The sequence below is a fragment of the Triticum aestivum genome, chromosome 2A (genome assembly GCF_018294505.1).
Source record: "Triticum aestivum cultivar Chinese Spring chromosome 2A, IWGSC CS RefSeq v2.1, whole genome shotgun sequence".
NCBI lineage: Eukaryota > Viridiplantae > Streptophyta > Magnoliopsida > Poales > Poaceae > Triticum > Triticum aestivum.
The window spans coordinates 106370134-106387847 of record NC_057797.1 but is presented as its reverse complement, the minus strand read 5'-3'; the positions used below and the strand labels follow the sequence as shown (position 1 = coordinate 106387847).

Here is a 17714-nt window from a genome sequence, read left to right as displayed (position 1 = left end):
TTATAACAATCTTGGCGATTACCTGCCCGACGATGTACATTATGATTTCATGAAGGTGCAGATACAAAGATACGAGTACGGGAAGCCTCTCGTCAAAGATGAAAGATCTCTATCAACAATGATGCGAACATTGCATATTGGTACTTGAAAATCTGCAGAGACTCTGGAGAAGGAGTACTTTGTATGTGAAAGTTAAAAAGGAACATGACCTCGTTGGAATTGAACTGTTGCCTGTTCCATTCGAGGAGTTCTTTTAGTTTTTCAATCAATTGGCCCTCGATAAAACAACGGTCACCTGCTACTATCTGTAAGTAGTACTACTTCTGTCATTAAATCTCTCTATATAGCTCAGCTCTTTCATTGCATGTATTTATAATCATCCTTAATATATTATGCAGATTGAAGATCGCCGAATTGAAGAAAAGACAAGTCGGTGATATTGGGTTCATTAACACATATCTCATAGATGCAACTCAGGTTAAATTTCATGCCGCAGATACCGAAGCCAACTTGCTACGATCGTTGGTAATAAATGAAACTAAAGATATAATACTCTTTCTTTCCAACGATCTTCTGTTTGCATATATGTTCATGACGATCTTCTGTTTCCTTTATTTGTTTACTAGTTAGCTAGCGTGTCTAGTCCTCTCTATACATATATATAGTACGTAGCGTCGACCAAGCACGGACATAAAAGAGGACACTTCTCTCTATTAATTATAGCTAGCTAACACAATATATGAAACACCTAAATTAACCCCCAAAACCCCAAAAAACCCCTTTCAAAAAAAACAAAAACCCCAATCACAGAAATGCTAACACGTGAATGCTTATTGATCCCGATTGATGCCACCAACCGGGATCAAAGAGTCTCCTGCCTGAGCTCCGCGCACAGGCCGCGTGGAGGCCCATCAGTCCCGGTTCTGGATTGAACCGGGACTAAGCATTAGTACCAACCTTTTAGTCCCGGTTCAGGAACCGGGACAAAAGGCCATTACGAATCGGTACAACAGGCCCTTTTTCTACAAGTGTCTCATCTGAAACGAGCACCCTTCAGCACTTGGAGGTATTTACAGGGTAGTTCCGTACAGAAACATGTCAGACTTTATAAGGGGACTTGCACCAAGAATTTCCAACCGGTGTTACATGCCAATCCCTGTACCAAAAGAAATTCACTAGATGGCCAAAACGGAAATGATGACCAGATACGTGGAGCAGAAGCCAAGAGGCTCATTGTTCAGGTTTCACAGAAAGTCTTTCTGCAGGTTTAAGAGGAAAATTAGTTAATCAACCAGGCAGATTAAAGAGGGCAGGGATGATAATTTCAAGAACTGGGCTTACTTATTAGCTCGTATGTGACAATCATTGATGTACCCCACAGAGACATGTTAAGAAAGCGTGGTCCAAACCCTCGGTATAAACCTCTCCAGCCTTCTTCTCGCAGTAGCAGCCTGGTAGTCTTCATGACGGATGGCCTTCCACTGCCATAGTTGTCCATTACCTGAAATAACACATGTTAGCACCTGCCCATTCGCCAATGGAACTCTGACAAAAATCTGTCGTGACTTCGACCATGTGGATGACATTAGTAAGCTGTGATAACATGACCCAAGCAGTTCATACCATAACGGTAACAGCTTACAATTTTTATCCTCTAGTACTACCTAACAGCACCTACCAAAATGAGGACTGTTCAAGAAGTGAGCCCCCAGGTGCTCAGGTTCAAGTCCTTACGGACGTGAGTTTGGGTTATTATTATAGTATTATTTTAAAAACGCTGTAGGGGTAACCCTTTACCACCTTCATTTAAAAAAATTGGGACTGTACACTGATCTGTTTTTCCTAACATGGTGTAAAAAGGCCACACCAAGAAGAAGTCGTGATAAAGGTGAACCCATTTCCCGATTGGAAGTAATGCCCAGCAAAGAAGTTGACAACAATCAAAGTTCAACCATCCATTGGCCCTTCCAAACAGGAAAAAAATGCATATCAAGAGAAAGGAAATAATAAATGACCTGAAGCCGGGTCTTGATGGTATCTATTGGTGTAGTGATAATCGATGAGCAAGCTCCAGCAATTGTTCCAGCTGTTGCTTGCACAGCAACAAGTTCTGTATGGGAGGGTTTCTTCTGCGTACCATTTCCGTAGCCCAAGCTCCTAAATAGGGAATGCAGGAATATAAATAAGATGTGGGAGTACAAACGTCAGACACAAAGGAAAAGGAAAATATTATGTAAAGCTAGCACACCTCCAGATAGCATGTTGAGCCCCACCATATGAACTCCACCAAAGGGCAGAAGCTGGTGATTGAGTTAAAAGGGTAATTCCAAAACCTCGGTAAAGGCCCCGGAGGCCTTCACTCCTGACAACCTTATTTATCACATCAAATGGGCCTCTATATGTTTGCATCCCTGGCAATCCCTGAACCATGAGCCTCTGACAAACCTACGAGCACAAATACAAAAAGGTAACATGTAAATTAGACAATAAGAAAAATGCAATGTACCACCCAGCAGAATGCTACTCCCTCCGTTCCAAATTATAAAATGGTCCAACTTCTCTGAATCGGATGTATATAGACACGTTTTAGTGTGTTTGTTCACTCATTTCAATCCGTATGTAGTCCATATTGAAATATCCAAAACATCTTATAATTCAGAACAGAGGTAGTACTTACATGCTTCTTAAGAAGAATAAAAAAATAGTAAACATAATTTAAATGGCAGGTTGTTTTTCATACCATAATCCCTTAACTGTTAATATTTTTAGGTTAATGCCATAGCTAGATATGAACCAGTTTTCACTGTGGATATCTTCACTACAAAGTTTCACCAGCTAGAAGGCAGTGTTTCCATGGAATGAATAATCATGTTCACAGATACATGGATGAGATCAGCATTATCATGTTTCCTTTTTTCAAACCGAAGGCAAAAATATAGCACAAAAACAACTTTGTTACTCGTTATGGCATTAACCTCAAAAGAGTAACTGTTAAGAGGTCAGAGACATGGAAAACAAATAGAAAGGATGCTCACCACATCTAGGGGTACAGAATATGAACTTGAAAAGGTACTTGACACTAAGCCTGCTACACCATTAGCAACAGCAATCCTTGATGCCTCGGACATATCGAAGTGCTCAGAGTATTTAAATGCCATTTCTTTGGAGATCTCTAGTGAAGTTAGAGCCAAGATTCGTCCAGGCAGAGCTCCAACTGCACTGGTGCCAAATCCTCTGAAAACACCAGGGATGCCATCACTCCTCAATATCTTTCGAAAAACGACAAAGCCAGACATATGTGAAAGTCCTCCTTCGGCAACCTGCATTCTAGTCTTCACAACAGCTGTTGGGTGCAGAACACCTTGCTGGGCCGTAAATAGGATTGCTCCAATGACATGAAACTTTGTCTTGTCCAACCTGCAGTGTTATACAAAAGGTCAGCTATTTTGATCACAAGACTACGTGCTCGCAAGTTGGTGATGTACCTAACCCCACATGTATAATTACATGGAATTACCAGTTACAGTTATAATCCTTTCAAGATAACATCCCATGTTATCAGAATCACGATTCTGTCGTGTGATTCTACAATCTATGATTTTACGACTACTAGTTATGGTCGTACGATTTGCTACCTTACCACAGAGGACCCATCCGGTTCCTTATGACATCTGATTCTGCATGGCTTATAAAGAAGAATCGATACAATAAGCACAACCACTGCTCTTCTCAGAACAATGGTATAAAATAAAGTGGACTCCCTAATAAAAGAGGAACATAGCAGCTTGAGAAGAAGGTTAGGTTTATGTGGGTAAATCCTAGTTTGCAGCACACTATACCAAATGCCCAAACAGTAAGTTTCTGTTCCCCAACCCCTGCAATGCCTGATATATGGGATAGTAATAACTCTGCACATTTCAAAACCAAGCCGAAACCATATCAGGAAAGCCGAACCGAGCCTGAATTTCTGGTTAAATTTCTGGTTAATACGGTTTTTGGTTTATAGTATGGTACATAATCTAAAAACAAACGGAGCTTGGTCTTTTTGGTATAGAACTGAAATTACCGTTAGATGCTGGCCAACCCACCACACCAGTTCAGTTTTTACCAGCACAGCCCACAACTACGGAACACCAACCACCACACGGCCTCACGTAAAAGTTAGCCTCATGTCCACACCACACGCACCATACAGGACCCTAGCGAGCGACTACAGGCCGGAGCAGCCAGGCGCAACAGCCAGCGGCGCGCTAGCCACCCACACAGCCTCGTTGAGCCGCTCCTCCAACGCCACACCTCTGAGTGTCCGACGCGTGACCTGGGTGCTCGCTGCCTCTCCTCCCCAGCTCTGGCACTCTGGACCCCTCGCCGCCACCCTTTCCGCCGGCACCGTGCTATCTTTTAATGTATGGAACTTGTAGATGTAGGCAGTGGCGGAGGCAGGGGGACCAGCAGGGGCCCCGACCCAGGCCAACATGCAGATTTTTCCATTACATCAGTGATTACTTGCTACTAATATGCGTATATTAGGATGATTTGGTTGGCTTTGGCCCTCCCCAATATGATTTAACATCACTTGCACCCCCGCACCCCCCCCCCCTCATTAAATGTTCCTGGCTCCGCCACTGGATGTAGGTGTTTTTTTCCGCGCTGATCCCTGCCACTTTCACTGATGTGATAAGAATGCAGTGCTTAGGGACAAGTGACACCAAAGCCAGGCTTCTATTCTTTTTGATGCGCTGGTCCCTGCCGCTTTTACTGATACAAAGTCACTGCTAGTTGAAATTAACATGGCTAGAGTAACAATTATAATTGTGTTCTGCAGCTATTATTCGGCTGTGTAGTTGTAATGCAGATTTCCTAATTAATGGAGAAGTACTAAAGATTGTCTTGATGACTTTGCATTGTTCAAAGTTACAAACATAACTAAAAAGTTGTTGCCTCAATTTCAAATTCACGTCAACTTTGGTCAATTTGGCATATACCGAAACAATTTGGTAAATACCGAAACCGGACCATATGTTGTTTTCATGCCATATTTACTGAAGTATCAATGGCGTATATACCAAAAACCATGCCTAAAAGCTACTTTATCCACACAGAAAAAGTGTAAGTATTAAATTCGATGGATTCTGAACTTGCTAAATTAGTTAAACGTGCTCCACTATTTCCGTTCAGAAAATGGTGGAAACCGCAGCCAAGTTGGCGTTCCCCGCAACTAAAGTTTCAGCGTGAGGACAGGTACAAATTTCTGTTGCGGTTCAAACTGACTGACTGCGCTCACCGCATGGCTGCTCCCACAACCCAGAACAAAAGCGCGCTCGTGAATCGACTTCCTTTCAACCAATACTACCAGAACGAATCCCCGATTTCCCAGACTAAACCCAAATCTCGCACCGCATCAAGAAAATCTAACCATAAACAAAGGCAAGGCGCTGCGCATAAACTGCCAAAGATCCTACCTTTTCCGAAGGAACAGGGGCTAAACTAGCTAGCACACGAGTTAACGGAACACGACGCCGCAGGCATCCTCGCGGCATGAATGAATACAAGAAGAACTAGTACGTTGCAAGAAAGGGCGGGTACCTCTCCCAGTTGATGCTCGCCTCCGAGAGCGCGAGCCCGGTCGTGGAAGCCGCGGAAGTGTCCGCCGCCGCCGCCGCCGCCGCCATCGCCCGCCACACGCGCGGAAGAGGAGCTGACGGGGGGAGAGAAGGCAGAGGAAAGGGGATCCGCAGCGGCCACGGGGGAAGGGAGGGAGGGGCTCGGTGGTCCTGCGCGGTAGGTCGACCGTGCTGCGGTGGTGGGCTCTGCTGGCTGCTTGCTCTTCCGGTGGGATTTTATGGCGGATATTCGCACGGGGGAAAAGGAGGGCGGAGGAGGGAGGGAGAACGGGATGGCGGCGCAGAAATTTTATTCGAGGGAAAATAGGGTTCGGGGACGAGTCATCTGCGCAGCTGGGGGGGTGGAAGTTTCGAGCGTGTGGTCGGCACACCACGTGTGGCGCGGAGGTGGATCCTCGAGGCAGTGCTACAGCAGCGAAACAGAGAAGGCAAGTCAAGGATCTGGTGGTCTGGTCTCAGAGTATTTCCAGCCGTTCGGCCCTTCAGAATACCGAAAAAATGCCGCCTGAGGACGTATACTTGACGCGTGGGGGCGATTACGTTCCCAGTCGACACCCATAGATCGCCGTCAAAATCACACGAACTCGGCGATATTTCATACAAAATCGTACAAACTCGGCGATCTGGCACAAACTCGACGAAACTTCATTGAAATTTATACAAAAACAGATAAACATGCAAACTACACTTACTACTACGCCAAACTACGCCTAGCCCTGCTCGCCGCGGCCACCGCCCGCCATCTATATGCCGAGAAGTCTGTAGAAACGGGTGTAGTCACCGCCGTCGTCGTCATAGTCATCGCGCGCCCCACTGGATCCGTCGCCGTCGTCGTCGTAGTCGTCGCGCGCCCCACTGGAGCCGCCGCCGTCCCGACTGCACCCCTGGCCAGGGTCCCGACGCGCGGTGGGGGGTTGGACGGCCTGGCCTCGTCCTCCTCGTCGCTGTCGAGGACGATGACGCCACCCTCCTTGCGTCCGCGGTGACGGACCTGGAGCTTCACGTATGCCCGACGCTGGCGGAGCACCTGCTCGCGGACGTAGTCCTCCCTCGCCCACTTGAGGGCGGCCGCGTCGTCTCGGGCGACCATGTCCGCGTGCTCCGGCTTCACGGGGAGCAGCCCCGGCTCGGGCTTCGGCCGGACCAGGCGGAGGGAGCGCGGGGAGGAGCGGGCACCCTCGTTGATGACGAGGGCGCCGGAGCGGCGTCTCCTTCGGCTCCGGCTTGACGGGGCGGAGCACCGGCGAGCCGGAGGAGAGCGAGCCGGAGCCCGATGACGAGGACGTCCCCGGCTCCATTCGCCACGGCGTCCAGGAGCTGCCACAGCAGCGAGAGAAGGACGGTCGCGACGGGTACTCAAGGCGCGGCGTGTTGCCGGTCTCGATGTGGTCGAGGACGGCCTCGAGGATGCGGCCTGGCATGCCCCACCAGTCGCGCCGCCCGTCGGCGTTGTCCGCGGGGGATGATGTCGTTGGTGGAGGCGATCTGGTCTTCACGGCGGCGTTCGAAGTACATCGTCCACAACGTGTGGCTGTCGGCGGCGTACCTCGGCTCGTTTCGCTGCTCCTCCGTCAGCGACGAGCGGATGAGAGCGATCTCGGCCTGCAGTGCCACCCCTCCGGGCACCGGCGGCACCGAGACGCCGCCGACGCTTAGCTTCCATGACTCCGGCACACACATGCCCGGGGGCGCCGGATACTCGGCTTCGTAGAGGAGGCGCGCCTTTGACTCTTGGAGATGGCGGATGCCGAAGCCGTTTGCCGCCGCGCCGTTGCCTGGGAACCTCTGATCCATTTGCTCATCGGCGGGAGGGAGGGAGTGTGATGCTTTGTGTGGCGATCCGAGGCGAAGTGTGCAATTGTGGCGTTCACCAGCGGGGGATCGGTTTTTATAGCCGCGGCCGGGCGGCGAGAGCCTGCATGCCGGGCGACGCGTGGCGGGAGCTGGTGTGACGCGCGCCGGTGGCGCCTTCACTGCGCCGCCCTGAGGTATCAATGGAGTCTGACCGGCGCGGTAGCCTTGGCATTGATTCCCGCGGGAACCGAGGCAATGAGGACGACGAAGCGGCGTCTCGCTGATGCGGCGGGCCCATCACCGTTCGCGCCAAAAACGCGTTCCCCGGCGTCCCAGACGCCCCCCGGCGCACCGGGTTTGGCCTGGGTCCGCCGGTGCCAGTTTCGGTCCAAACCGTCAAAAAAACGGGCTTCTGGGGCGCGACTGGGCCGATTTTCGGCCGCCGGCGCCGAAAAAATGCCTTGGGGAGGGAGGGGCTGCTGGGGGCACGGCTGGAGATGCTCTCACCTGATCTTCCTGGGAGCTTGGAGTAAGTCGTTCATTGGGGTCACTGACCCGATGGTCGTCAAAGGAATGGCTCTCCAGGAGGGGGTCATTTTTACTCAACTCCAGGACTTTTTACATGTCGTGATGAAAGTCTACTGCTTAGGTCTTCGTTAACCTCTGATCTTAATGCAACAAATCTTTTAGATGAAATAGGGGAGAAATCATCAAGTTTTATTGCATTTTATGACTTAGACATGTCCCAAGGGATGTCAATAGTTCGGCAGACATTTGTGCCAAGCATGTGTGTCTCTTATCGGTTTCCAAGTGTTGCCTTGAGGAATGCCCAAGTTTTACTGTAAACACACTTGGAGTTCATTTTAACACGACATGGTTAAAGCAATAAAGCTCCCCAATGTGCACGGCAAAAAAATTGGCCATGTTTACAAATACAATATTGTAGATTGTCAGTTATTGTACACAAATTGCTTGTAGGCCACTGTTTTAAGCACTGTTAATGGAACACATGGAGGGAAATAACGTTATTGTAGCTCCCTTATCTTTCCTTTGTAAGTCAAAAGATAGTGTTTCGGCAAGTGATACGTCCATTTTGCATCATGCTTTTATATCGATATTTATTGCATTATGGGCTGTTATTACACATTATGTCACAATACTTGTGCCTATTCTCTTTTATTTTACAAGGTTTATATAGAGAGGGAGAATGCCGGCAGCTGGGATTCTGGGCTGGAAAAGGAGAAAATATTAGAGACCTATTTTGCACAGCTCCAAAAGTCCTGAAACTTCACGGAAGACGTTTTCAGAATATATAAAAAATACTGAGCACAAGAAGTTCACCGGAGGGCCACACCCTGCCCACGAGGGTGGGGGCGCGCCCTACCCCCGGGCGCGCCCCCTGCCTCGTGGGCCCCCTAGTGGCCCTTCGATAGCCATCTTCTGCTATATGGAGTATTTCGATGAGAAAAAAATCATAAGCAATTTTTCCGGACGAGACTCCGCCGCCACGAGGCGGAACCTTGGCGAAACCAATCTAGGGCTCTGGCGGAGCTGTTCTACGGGGGAAACTTCCCTCCGGGAGAGGGAAATCATCGCCATCGTCATCACCAACGCTCCTCTCATCGGGAGAGGGCAATCTCCATCAACAGCTTCACCAGCACCATCTCCTGTCAAAACCCTAGTTCATCTCTTGTATCCAATTCTTGTCTCCAAGTCCGGGATTGGTACCTGTGGGTTGCTAGTAGTGTTAATTACTTCTTGTAGTTGATGCTAGTTGGTTTATTTGGTGGAAGATCATATGTTCATATCCTATATGCATATTAATACCCCTCTGATTATGAACATGAATATGCTTTGTGAGTAGTTACGTTTGTTCTTGAGGACATGGGAGAAGTCTTGCTAATAGTAGTCATGTGCATTTGATATTCGTTCGATATTTTGATGAGATGTATGTTGTCTCTCCTCTAGTGGTGTTATGTGAACACCGACTACATGCCACTTCACCATTATTTGGGCCTAGATGAAGGCATTGGTAAGTAATAAGTAGATCATGGGTTGCTAGAGTGACAGAAGCTTAAACCCTAGTTTATGCGTTGCTTCGTAAGGGGCTGATTTGGATCCATATGTTTCATGCTATGGTTAGGTTTACCTTAATACTTTTGTTGTAGTTGCGGATGCTTGCAATAGAGGTTAATCATATGTGGGATGCTTATCCAAGTAAGGTCAGCACCCAAGCACCGGTCCACCCACATACCAAATTATCAAAGTAACGAACGTGAATCATATGAACGTGATGAAACCTAGCTTGACGATATTCCCATGTGTCCTCGGGAGCACTTTACATCATATAAGAGTTTGTCCAGGCTTGTCCTTTGCTACAAAAGGGATTGGGCCACCTTGCTGCACTTTATTTACTTTTGTTACTTGTTACTCGTTACAAATTATCCTATTACAAAACTATCTGTTACCTATTATTTCAGTGCTTGCAGAGAATACCTTGCTGAAAACCGCTTATCATTTCCTTCTGCTCCTCGTTGGGTTCGACACTCTTACTTATCGAAAGGACTACAATAGATCCCCTATACTTGTGGGTCATCAAGACTCTTTTCTGGCGCCGTTGCCGGGGAGTGAAGCGCCTTTGGTAGGTGGAATTTGGTAAGGAAAAATTTATATAGTGTGCTGAAATTTACTGTCACTTGTTACTATGGAAAGTAATCCTCTGAGGGGCTTGTTCGGGGTATCTTCGCCCCGACCAGTAGAGCAAAGAGTTTCTCCTCAACCTACTGAACCTACTAAAAATGAAAATGTCTGCATTGAAATTCCTTCGGGTATGATAGAAAAACTGCTAGCTAATCCTTTTGCAGGAGACGGAACAACGCATCCTGATGAGCACTTAATATATGTGGATGCAGTTTGTGGATTATTTAAGCTTGCAGGTGTACCCGGAGATGTTATTAAGAAGAAGGTCTTTCCTTTATCTTTGAAGGAAGATGCATTGACATGGTATAGGCTATGTGATGATACGGGGTCATGGAACTACAAACGATTGAAATTGGAATTTCATCAGAAGTTTTATCCTATGCATCATCGTGATCGCAATTATATATATAATTTTTGGCCTCGCGAAGGAGAAAGCATCGCTCAAGCTTGGGGGAGGCTTAAATCAATGTTATATTCATGCCCCAATCATGAGCTCTCAAGAGAAATGATTATTCAAAATGTATATGCTCGGCTTTCTAATAACAATCGCACCATGCTCGATACTTCTTGTGCTGACTCTTTTATGACGAAGACTATTGAATTCAAATGGGATTTATTGGAAAGAATTAAACGCAACTCTGAAGATTGGGACCTCGATGAAGGTAAGGAGTCAGGTATGACACCTAAGTATGATTGTGTTAAATCTTTTATGGATACCGATGTTTTTCGTAAATTTAGCACTAAATATGGACTTGACTCTGAGATAGTAACTTCTTTCTGTGAATCTTTTGCTACTCATTTTGATCTCCCTAGGGAGAAGTGGTTTAAATATCATCCTCCCATAGAAGTAAAAGTAGCTGCACCTATTAAAGTTGAAGAAAAGACTGTCACTTATAATGATCCTATTGTTCCTACTGCTTATGTTGAGAAACCACCTTTTCATGTTAGGATAAAAGATCATGCTAAAGCTTCAACTGTGGTTCGTAAAAGCAATATTAGAACTTATACACCTGCTGAGCAAATTAAAGTTGAACATAATATTGCTATTGTTAAAGATCTCTTGTCTGATAATATTGATGGGCATGCTATTCATTTCCGTGATGAGACTGCTAGAATTGCTAAACCTTGTGCTAAAGATAAACCCATATCTTTGGTAGGCATGCCTGTTATTTCTGTTAAAATAGGAGATCATTGTTATCATGGCTTGTGTGATATGGGTGCTAGTGCTAGTGCTACACCTCATGACTTATACAAAGAAATTATGCATGATATTGCACATGTTGAGATAGAAGATATTGATGTCACAATTAAAATTGCCAATAGAGATACTATTTCACCAATTGGAATTGTTAGAGATGTTGAAGTCTTGTGTGGGAAAACTAAATATCCTGTTGATTTTCTTGTTCTTGGTTCCCCACAAGATAGCTTTTGTCCCATTATATTTGGTAGACCCTTCTTGAACACTGTTAATGCTAAGATAGATTGCAAAAAGGATGTTGTTACTATTGTCTTAGGTGATATGTCTCATGAATTTAATTTCTCTAAATTTCGTAGACAACACCGTGAAGAGGAATTGCCTAGTAAAGATGAAATTATTGGTCTTGCTTCTATTGCCGTACCTCCTAGTGATCCTTTAGAACAATATTTGCTAGACCATGAAAATGATATGTTTATGAAAGAAAGAAGGGAAATAGATGAAGTATTCTTTAAACAGGAACCCGTCCTGAAACACATTTTGCCTGTTGAAATCCTAGGGGACCCTCCTCCACCCAAGGGTGATCCCGTGTTTCAACTTAAACCGACTCTTAAATATGCTTATCTTGATGAGAAAAAGATATATCCTATTATTATTAGTGCTAACCTTTCAGAGCATGAAGAAGAGAGATTATTGAAAACTCTAAAGAAGCACCGTGATGCTATTGGGTATACTCTTGATGATCTTAAGGGCATTAGTCCCACTCTGTGTCAACACAAAATAAATTTAGAGGAAGATGCCAAACCAGTTCGTGATCATCAACGACGACTGAATCCTAAGATGAAGGAAGTGGTAAGAAAGGAAATACTAAAGCTTCTTGAGGTAGGTATAATTTATCCCTTTGATGATAGTCAGTGGGTAAGTCTTGTCAATTGTGTCCCTAAGAAGGGAGGTATTACTGCCGTTCCTAATGATAAAGATGAGTTGATCCCGCAAAGAATTATTACAGGTTATAGGATGGTAATTGATTTCCGCAAATTAAATAAAGCTACTGAAAAAGATCATTACCCCTCACCTTTTATCGATCAAATGCTAGAAGATTATCCAAACATACACATTTTTGCTTTCTAGATGGTTATTCTGGTTTCTCTCAAATACCTGTGTCAGCCAATGATCAATCAAAGACTACTTTTACTTGCCCTTTTGGTACTTTTGCTTATAGATGTATGCCTTTTGGTTTATGTAATGCACCTGCTACCTTTCAAAGATGCATGATGGCTATATTCTCTGACTTTTGTGAAAAGATATGTGAGGTTTTCATGGACGATTTCTCCGTCTATGGATCCTCTTTTGATGATTTCTTAAGCAAACTTGATCGAGTTTTGCAGAGATGTGAAGAAACTAACCTTGTCTTGAATTGGGAGAAGTGCCACTTTATGGTTAATGAAGGTATTGTATTGAGGTTGATAAAGCCAAGGTTGATGCTATTGAAAAGATGCCATGTCCCAAGGACATCAAAGGTATAAGAAGTTTCCTTGGTCATGCCGGTTTTTATAGGAAGTTCATTAAGGACTTCTAAAAAATTTCTCGGCCTCTGACTAATTTATTACAAAAAAGATATACCATTTGTTTTTGTTGATGATTGCGTAGAAGCATTTGAAATACTTAAGAAAGCATTAATCTCTGCACCTATTGTTTAGCCACCTGATTGGAATTTACCTTTTGAAATTATGTGTGATGCTAGTGATTATGATGTAGGTGCTGTTCTAGGGCAAAGAGTTGCTAAGAAATTAAATGTTATTCAATATGCTAGTAAAACTCTAGACAATGCTCAGAGAAATTATGCTACTACTGAAAAAGAATTCTTAGCAGTTGTATTTGCTTGTGATAAGTTCAAACCTTATATTGTTGATTCTAAAGTAACTATTCACACTGATCATGCTGCTATTAAATATCTCATGGAAAAGAAAGATGCTAAACCTAGACTTATTAGATGGGTTCTCTTGCTACAAGAATTTGATTTGCATATTATTGATAGAAGGGGAGCTGAGAACCCCGTTGTAGACAACTTGTCTAGGCTAGAATGTTCTTGATGACCCACTACCTATTGATGATAGCTTTCCTGATGAACAATTAAATGTCATAAATGCTTCTCATACTGCTCCATGGTATGCTGATTATGCTAATTACATTGTTGCTAAATTTATACCACCTAGTTTCACATACCAGCAAAAGAAAAAATTCTTCTATGATTTGAGGCATTACTTTTGGGATGACCCACACCTTTATAAAGAAGGAGTAGATGGTGTTATTAGACGTTGTGTACCTGAGCATGAACAGGAACAGATCCTACGCAAGTGTCACTCCGAACCTTATGGAGGACACCACGTCGGAGATAGAACTGCACATAAGGTATTGCAATCCGGTTTTTATTGGCCTACTCTCTTCAAGGATGCCCGTAAGTTTGTTGTATCTTGTGATGAATGTCAAAGAATTGGTAATATTAGTAGACGTCAAGTAATGTCTATGAATTATTCACTTGTTATTGAACCATTTGATGTATGGGGCTTTGATTATATGGGACCTTTTCCTGCCTCCAATGGATACACACATATTTTAGTTGTTGTTGATTACGTTACTAAGTGGGTAGAAGCTATTCCAACTAGTAGTGCTGATCATAACACCTCTATTAAGATGCTTAAAGAAGTTATTTTTCCAAGGTTTGGAGTCCCTAGATATTTAATGACTGATGGTGGTTCACATTTTATTCATGGTGATTTCCGTAAAATGCTTGCTAAATATGATGTTAATCATAGAATTGCATCTCCTTATCACCCACAGTCTAGTGGTCAAGTAGAATTGAGTAATAGAGAGCTCAAATTAATTTTGCAAAAGACTGTTAATAGATCTAGAAAGAATTGGTCCAAGAAACTTGATGATGTATTATGGGCCTATAAAACTGCATATAAAAATCCTATGGGTATGTCTCCGTATAAAATGGTTTATGGAAAAGCATGTCACTTACCTCTAGAACTAGAACATAAGGCATATTGGGCTATTAAATAGCTCAATTATGATTTCAAACTTGCCGGTGAGAAGAGGTTATTTGACATTAGCTCACTAGATGAATGGAGAACCCAAGCCTACGAGAATGCCAAATTATTTAAAGAAACAGTTAAAAGATGGCATGACAAAAGGATACAAAAGCGTGAGTTTAATGTAGGTGATTATGTATTTCTATACAACTCTCGTTTTAAGATTTTTTGCAGGAAAGCTTCTCTCTAAATGGGAAGGTCCTTACGTTATCGAGGAGGTCTATTGTTCCGGTGCCATAAAAATCAACAACTTCGAAGGCACAAATCCGAAGGTGGTGAACAGTCAAAGAATCAAACATTATATCTTAGGTAATCCTATAAATGTCGAAACCAATGTTATTGAAACCGTAACCCCGGAGGAATACATAAGGGACACTTTCCGGAACATTTCAGACTCCGAAAAGGAATAGGTATGTGGTACGTAAGTAAACCAACTCCAAAACAGTTCTAATGGCAATTTTCTTCCATTTTGAAATATTTAGAAAAATAGAAAAATAAGAAGCAGTCCGGGAAGGACACGAGGCCCCCACGAGGGTGGAGGGCGCGCCCTACCCCCTGGGCGCGCCCCCTACCTCGTGGGCACCTCATGTGCTCTCCGGACTCCGTTTTCTTACATGTTACGTATTTTGGTCGGTAAAAAATCATTATATAATCTCCCGGAGGTTTTGACTCCCGTATCACGCAATTATCCTCTGTTTGTGTTTCGAGATGTTGCTACTGCAGATTAGAGCAAGATGTCTTCGCAAGAGTCAGTCGGGGAGAGTCGGGTGTCTCATCCGGCACTGAGATCAATGACAAACAACAATGTTGACCACTTTGGGCCAGCAACGGAGGAAGAGATGGAGGCTGATTTGAAGAGAATAGATGCCATGGAGGAGGATCAAGAAGTCACTTCTCGCTTCTGAGCTGGATTCACCATGGGGGAACTGCAGAGTGATAACTCACAAGTATAGGGGATCGCAACAGTTTTCGATAAGTAAGAGTGTCGAACCCAACGAGGAGCTAAAGGTAGGACAAATATTCCCTCAAGTTCTATCGACCACCGATACAACTCTACGCACGCTTGACGTTCGCTTTACCTAGAACAAGTATGAAACTAGAAGTACTTTGTAGGTGTTGTTGGATAGATTTGCAAGATAATAAAGAGTACGTAAATAAAAAGTAGGGGATGTTTAGATAAAGAAACAATAAAGTAAATATAGCAAGTGTGGAAAAGTGGTGGTAGGAGTTGCGAAATTGCCCCTTAAGTAATTGACTACTTTACTAGACCGATAGCAAGTATTATGTGGGAGAGGCCACTGCTAGCATGTCATCCGTGACTTGGAATTCTATGCACTTATGATTGGAACTATTAGCAAGCATCCACAACTACTAACGTTCATTAAGGTAAAACCCAACTATAGTATTAAGATATATTGGTCCCCCTTCAATCCCGTATGCATCAATTTCTATGCTAGGTTGAAGCTTCTGTCACTCTTGCCCTCCAATACATAGTCCTATCAACATACAACTAACCCTAGGGTGTGATCCACGCACGCAATCATATGATGGGCACCAAAGGACATCAACATAACCACAAGCAAATTAAATCAATCATAGCAATTCATCAACCATCGATAGGACAACGAAAATCTACTCAGACATCATAGAATGGCAACACATCATTGGATAATAATATGAAGCATAAAGCACCATGTTCAAGTAGAGGGTACAACGGGTTGCGGGAGAGTGGACCGCTATAGATAGAGGGGGGAAGGTGATGGAGATGTTGGTGAAGATGGCGGAGGTGTTGGTGTAGATCGTGGTGATGATGATGGCCCCCGGTGGCACTCCGGTGCCACCGGAAGCGAGGGGGAGAGAGCCCCCCTCCTTCTTCTTCTTCCTTGACCTTCTCCCTAGATGGGAGAAGGGTTTCCCCTCTGGTCCATGGTCTCCATGGCACGGGAGGGGCGAGAGCCCCTTCGAGATTGGATCTGTCTCTATGTCTCTCTTTGTTTCTGCGTTCTTCGATTCTTCCCTTTCACCGTTTCTTATATTCCCGGAGATCCATAACTCCGACTGGGCTGAAATTTTGACATGATCTCTATCTAGAAATTTGCTTTCTTGCAGCGAAAGAAGGGCACCAACTGCCTTACGGGTGGCCCATGAGGGTCAGGGGCGCGCCTGGGGGGCAGGCGCGCCCCCCTACCTCGTGGCCACCTCGGGCACCGTCTCGCGTGGATTTTTCTTCCCAAAAATCATATATATTCCAAAAAAAATCTCTGTCAGTTTTTATCCCGTTTGGACTCCGTTTGATATGGATATTCTGCGAAACAAAAAACATGCAACAAACAGGAACTGGCACTAGGCACTGGCTCAATATGTTAGTCCCAAAAATAGTATAAAAAGTTGCCAAAAGTATATGGAAGTTGTAGAATATTGGCATGAAGCAATAAAAAATTATAGATACGATGGAGACGTATCATCATCCCCAAGCTTAATTCCTGCTCGTCCTCGAGTAGGTAAATGATAAAAAAAGATAATTTTTGATGTGGAATGCTACCTAGCATAATCTTGATCATGTAATCTAATCATGGCATGAATATTAAGATACGAGTGATTCAAAGCAATAGTCTATCATTTGACATAAAAACAATAATACTTCAAGCCCACTAATAAAGCAATCATGTTTTTTCAAAATAACATGGCCAAAGAAAGTTATCCCTACAAAATCATATAGTCTGGCTATGCTCCATCTTCTTCACACAAAATACTCACATCATGCACAATCCCGATGACAAGCCAAGCAATTGTTTCATACTTTTGACGTTCTCAAACCTTTTCAACTTTCACGCAATACATGAGCGTGAGCCATGGACATAGCACTATAGGTGGAATAGAATGGTGGTTGTGGAGAAGACAAAAAGGAGAAGATAGTCTCACATCAACTAGGCATATCAACGGGCTATGGAGATGCCCATCAATAGATATCAATGTGAGTGAGTAGGGATTGCCATGCAACGGATGCACTAGAGCTATAAGTATATGAAAACTCAAACTGAAACTAAGTGGGTGTGCATCCAACTTGCTTGCTCATGAAGACCTAGGGCATTTGAGGAAGCCCATCGTTGGAATATACAAGCCAAGTTCTATAATGAAAATTCCCACTAGTATATGAAAGTGATAACTCAAGAGACTCTCTATATGAAGAACATGGTGCTACTTTGAAACACAGGTGAGGTAAAAGGATAGTAACATTGCCCCTTCTCTCTTTTTCTCTCATTTTTTTGTTTTTTTGTTTTTTTTCTCTCTCTTTTTTTATTTTTT

General features: G+C 44.1%; 1 protein-coding gene across 1 annotated transcript; it reads right to left on the bottom strand.

Moving 5' to 3' along the window:
- Nucleotides 1-1038: 1038 nt before the first annotated feature.
- LOC123187838 (solute carrier family 25 member 44) lies at nt 1039-5911 on the bottom strand. The gene is made up of 6 exons (XM_044599798.1): nt 5587-5911; nt 3036-3417; nt 2249-2445; nt 2016-2157; nt 1342-1501; nt 1039-1259 (listed from the first exon to the last, which is right to left on the bottom strand). Exons 1-6 carry the CDS (start codon nt 5670-5672, stop codon nt 1231-1233), a joined length of 996 nt encoding a protein of 331 aa, XP_044455733.1. The 5' UTR covers nt 5673-5911; the 3' UTR covers nt 1039-1230.
- Between the last annotated feature and the right edge of the window lie 11803 nt (nt 5912-17714).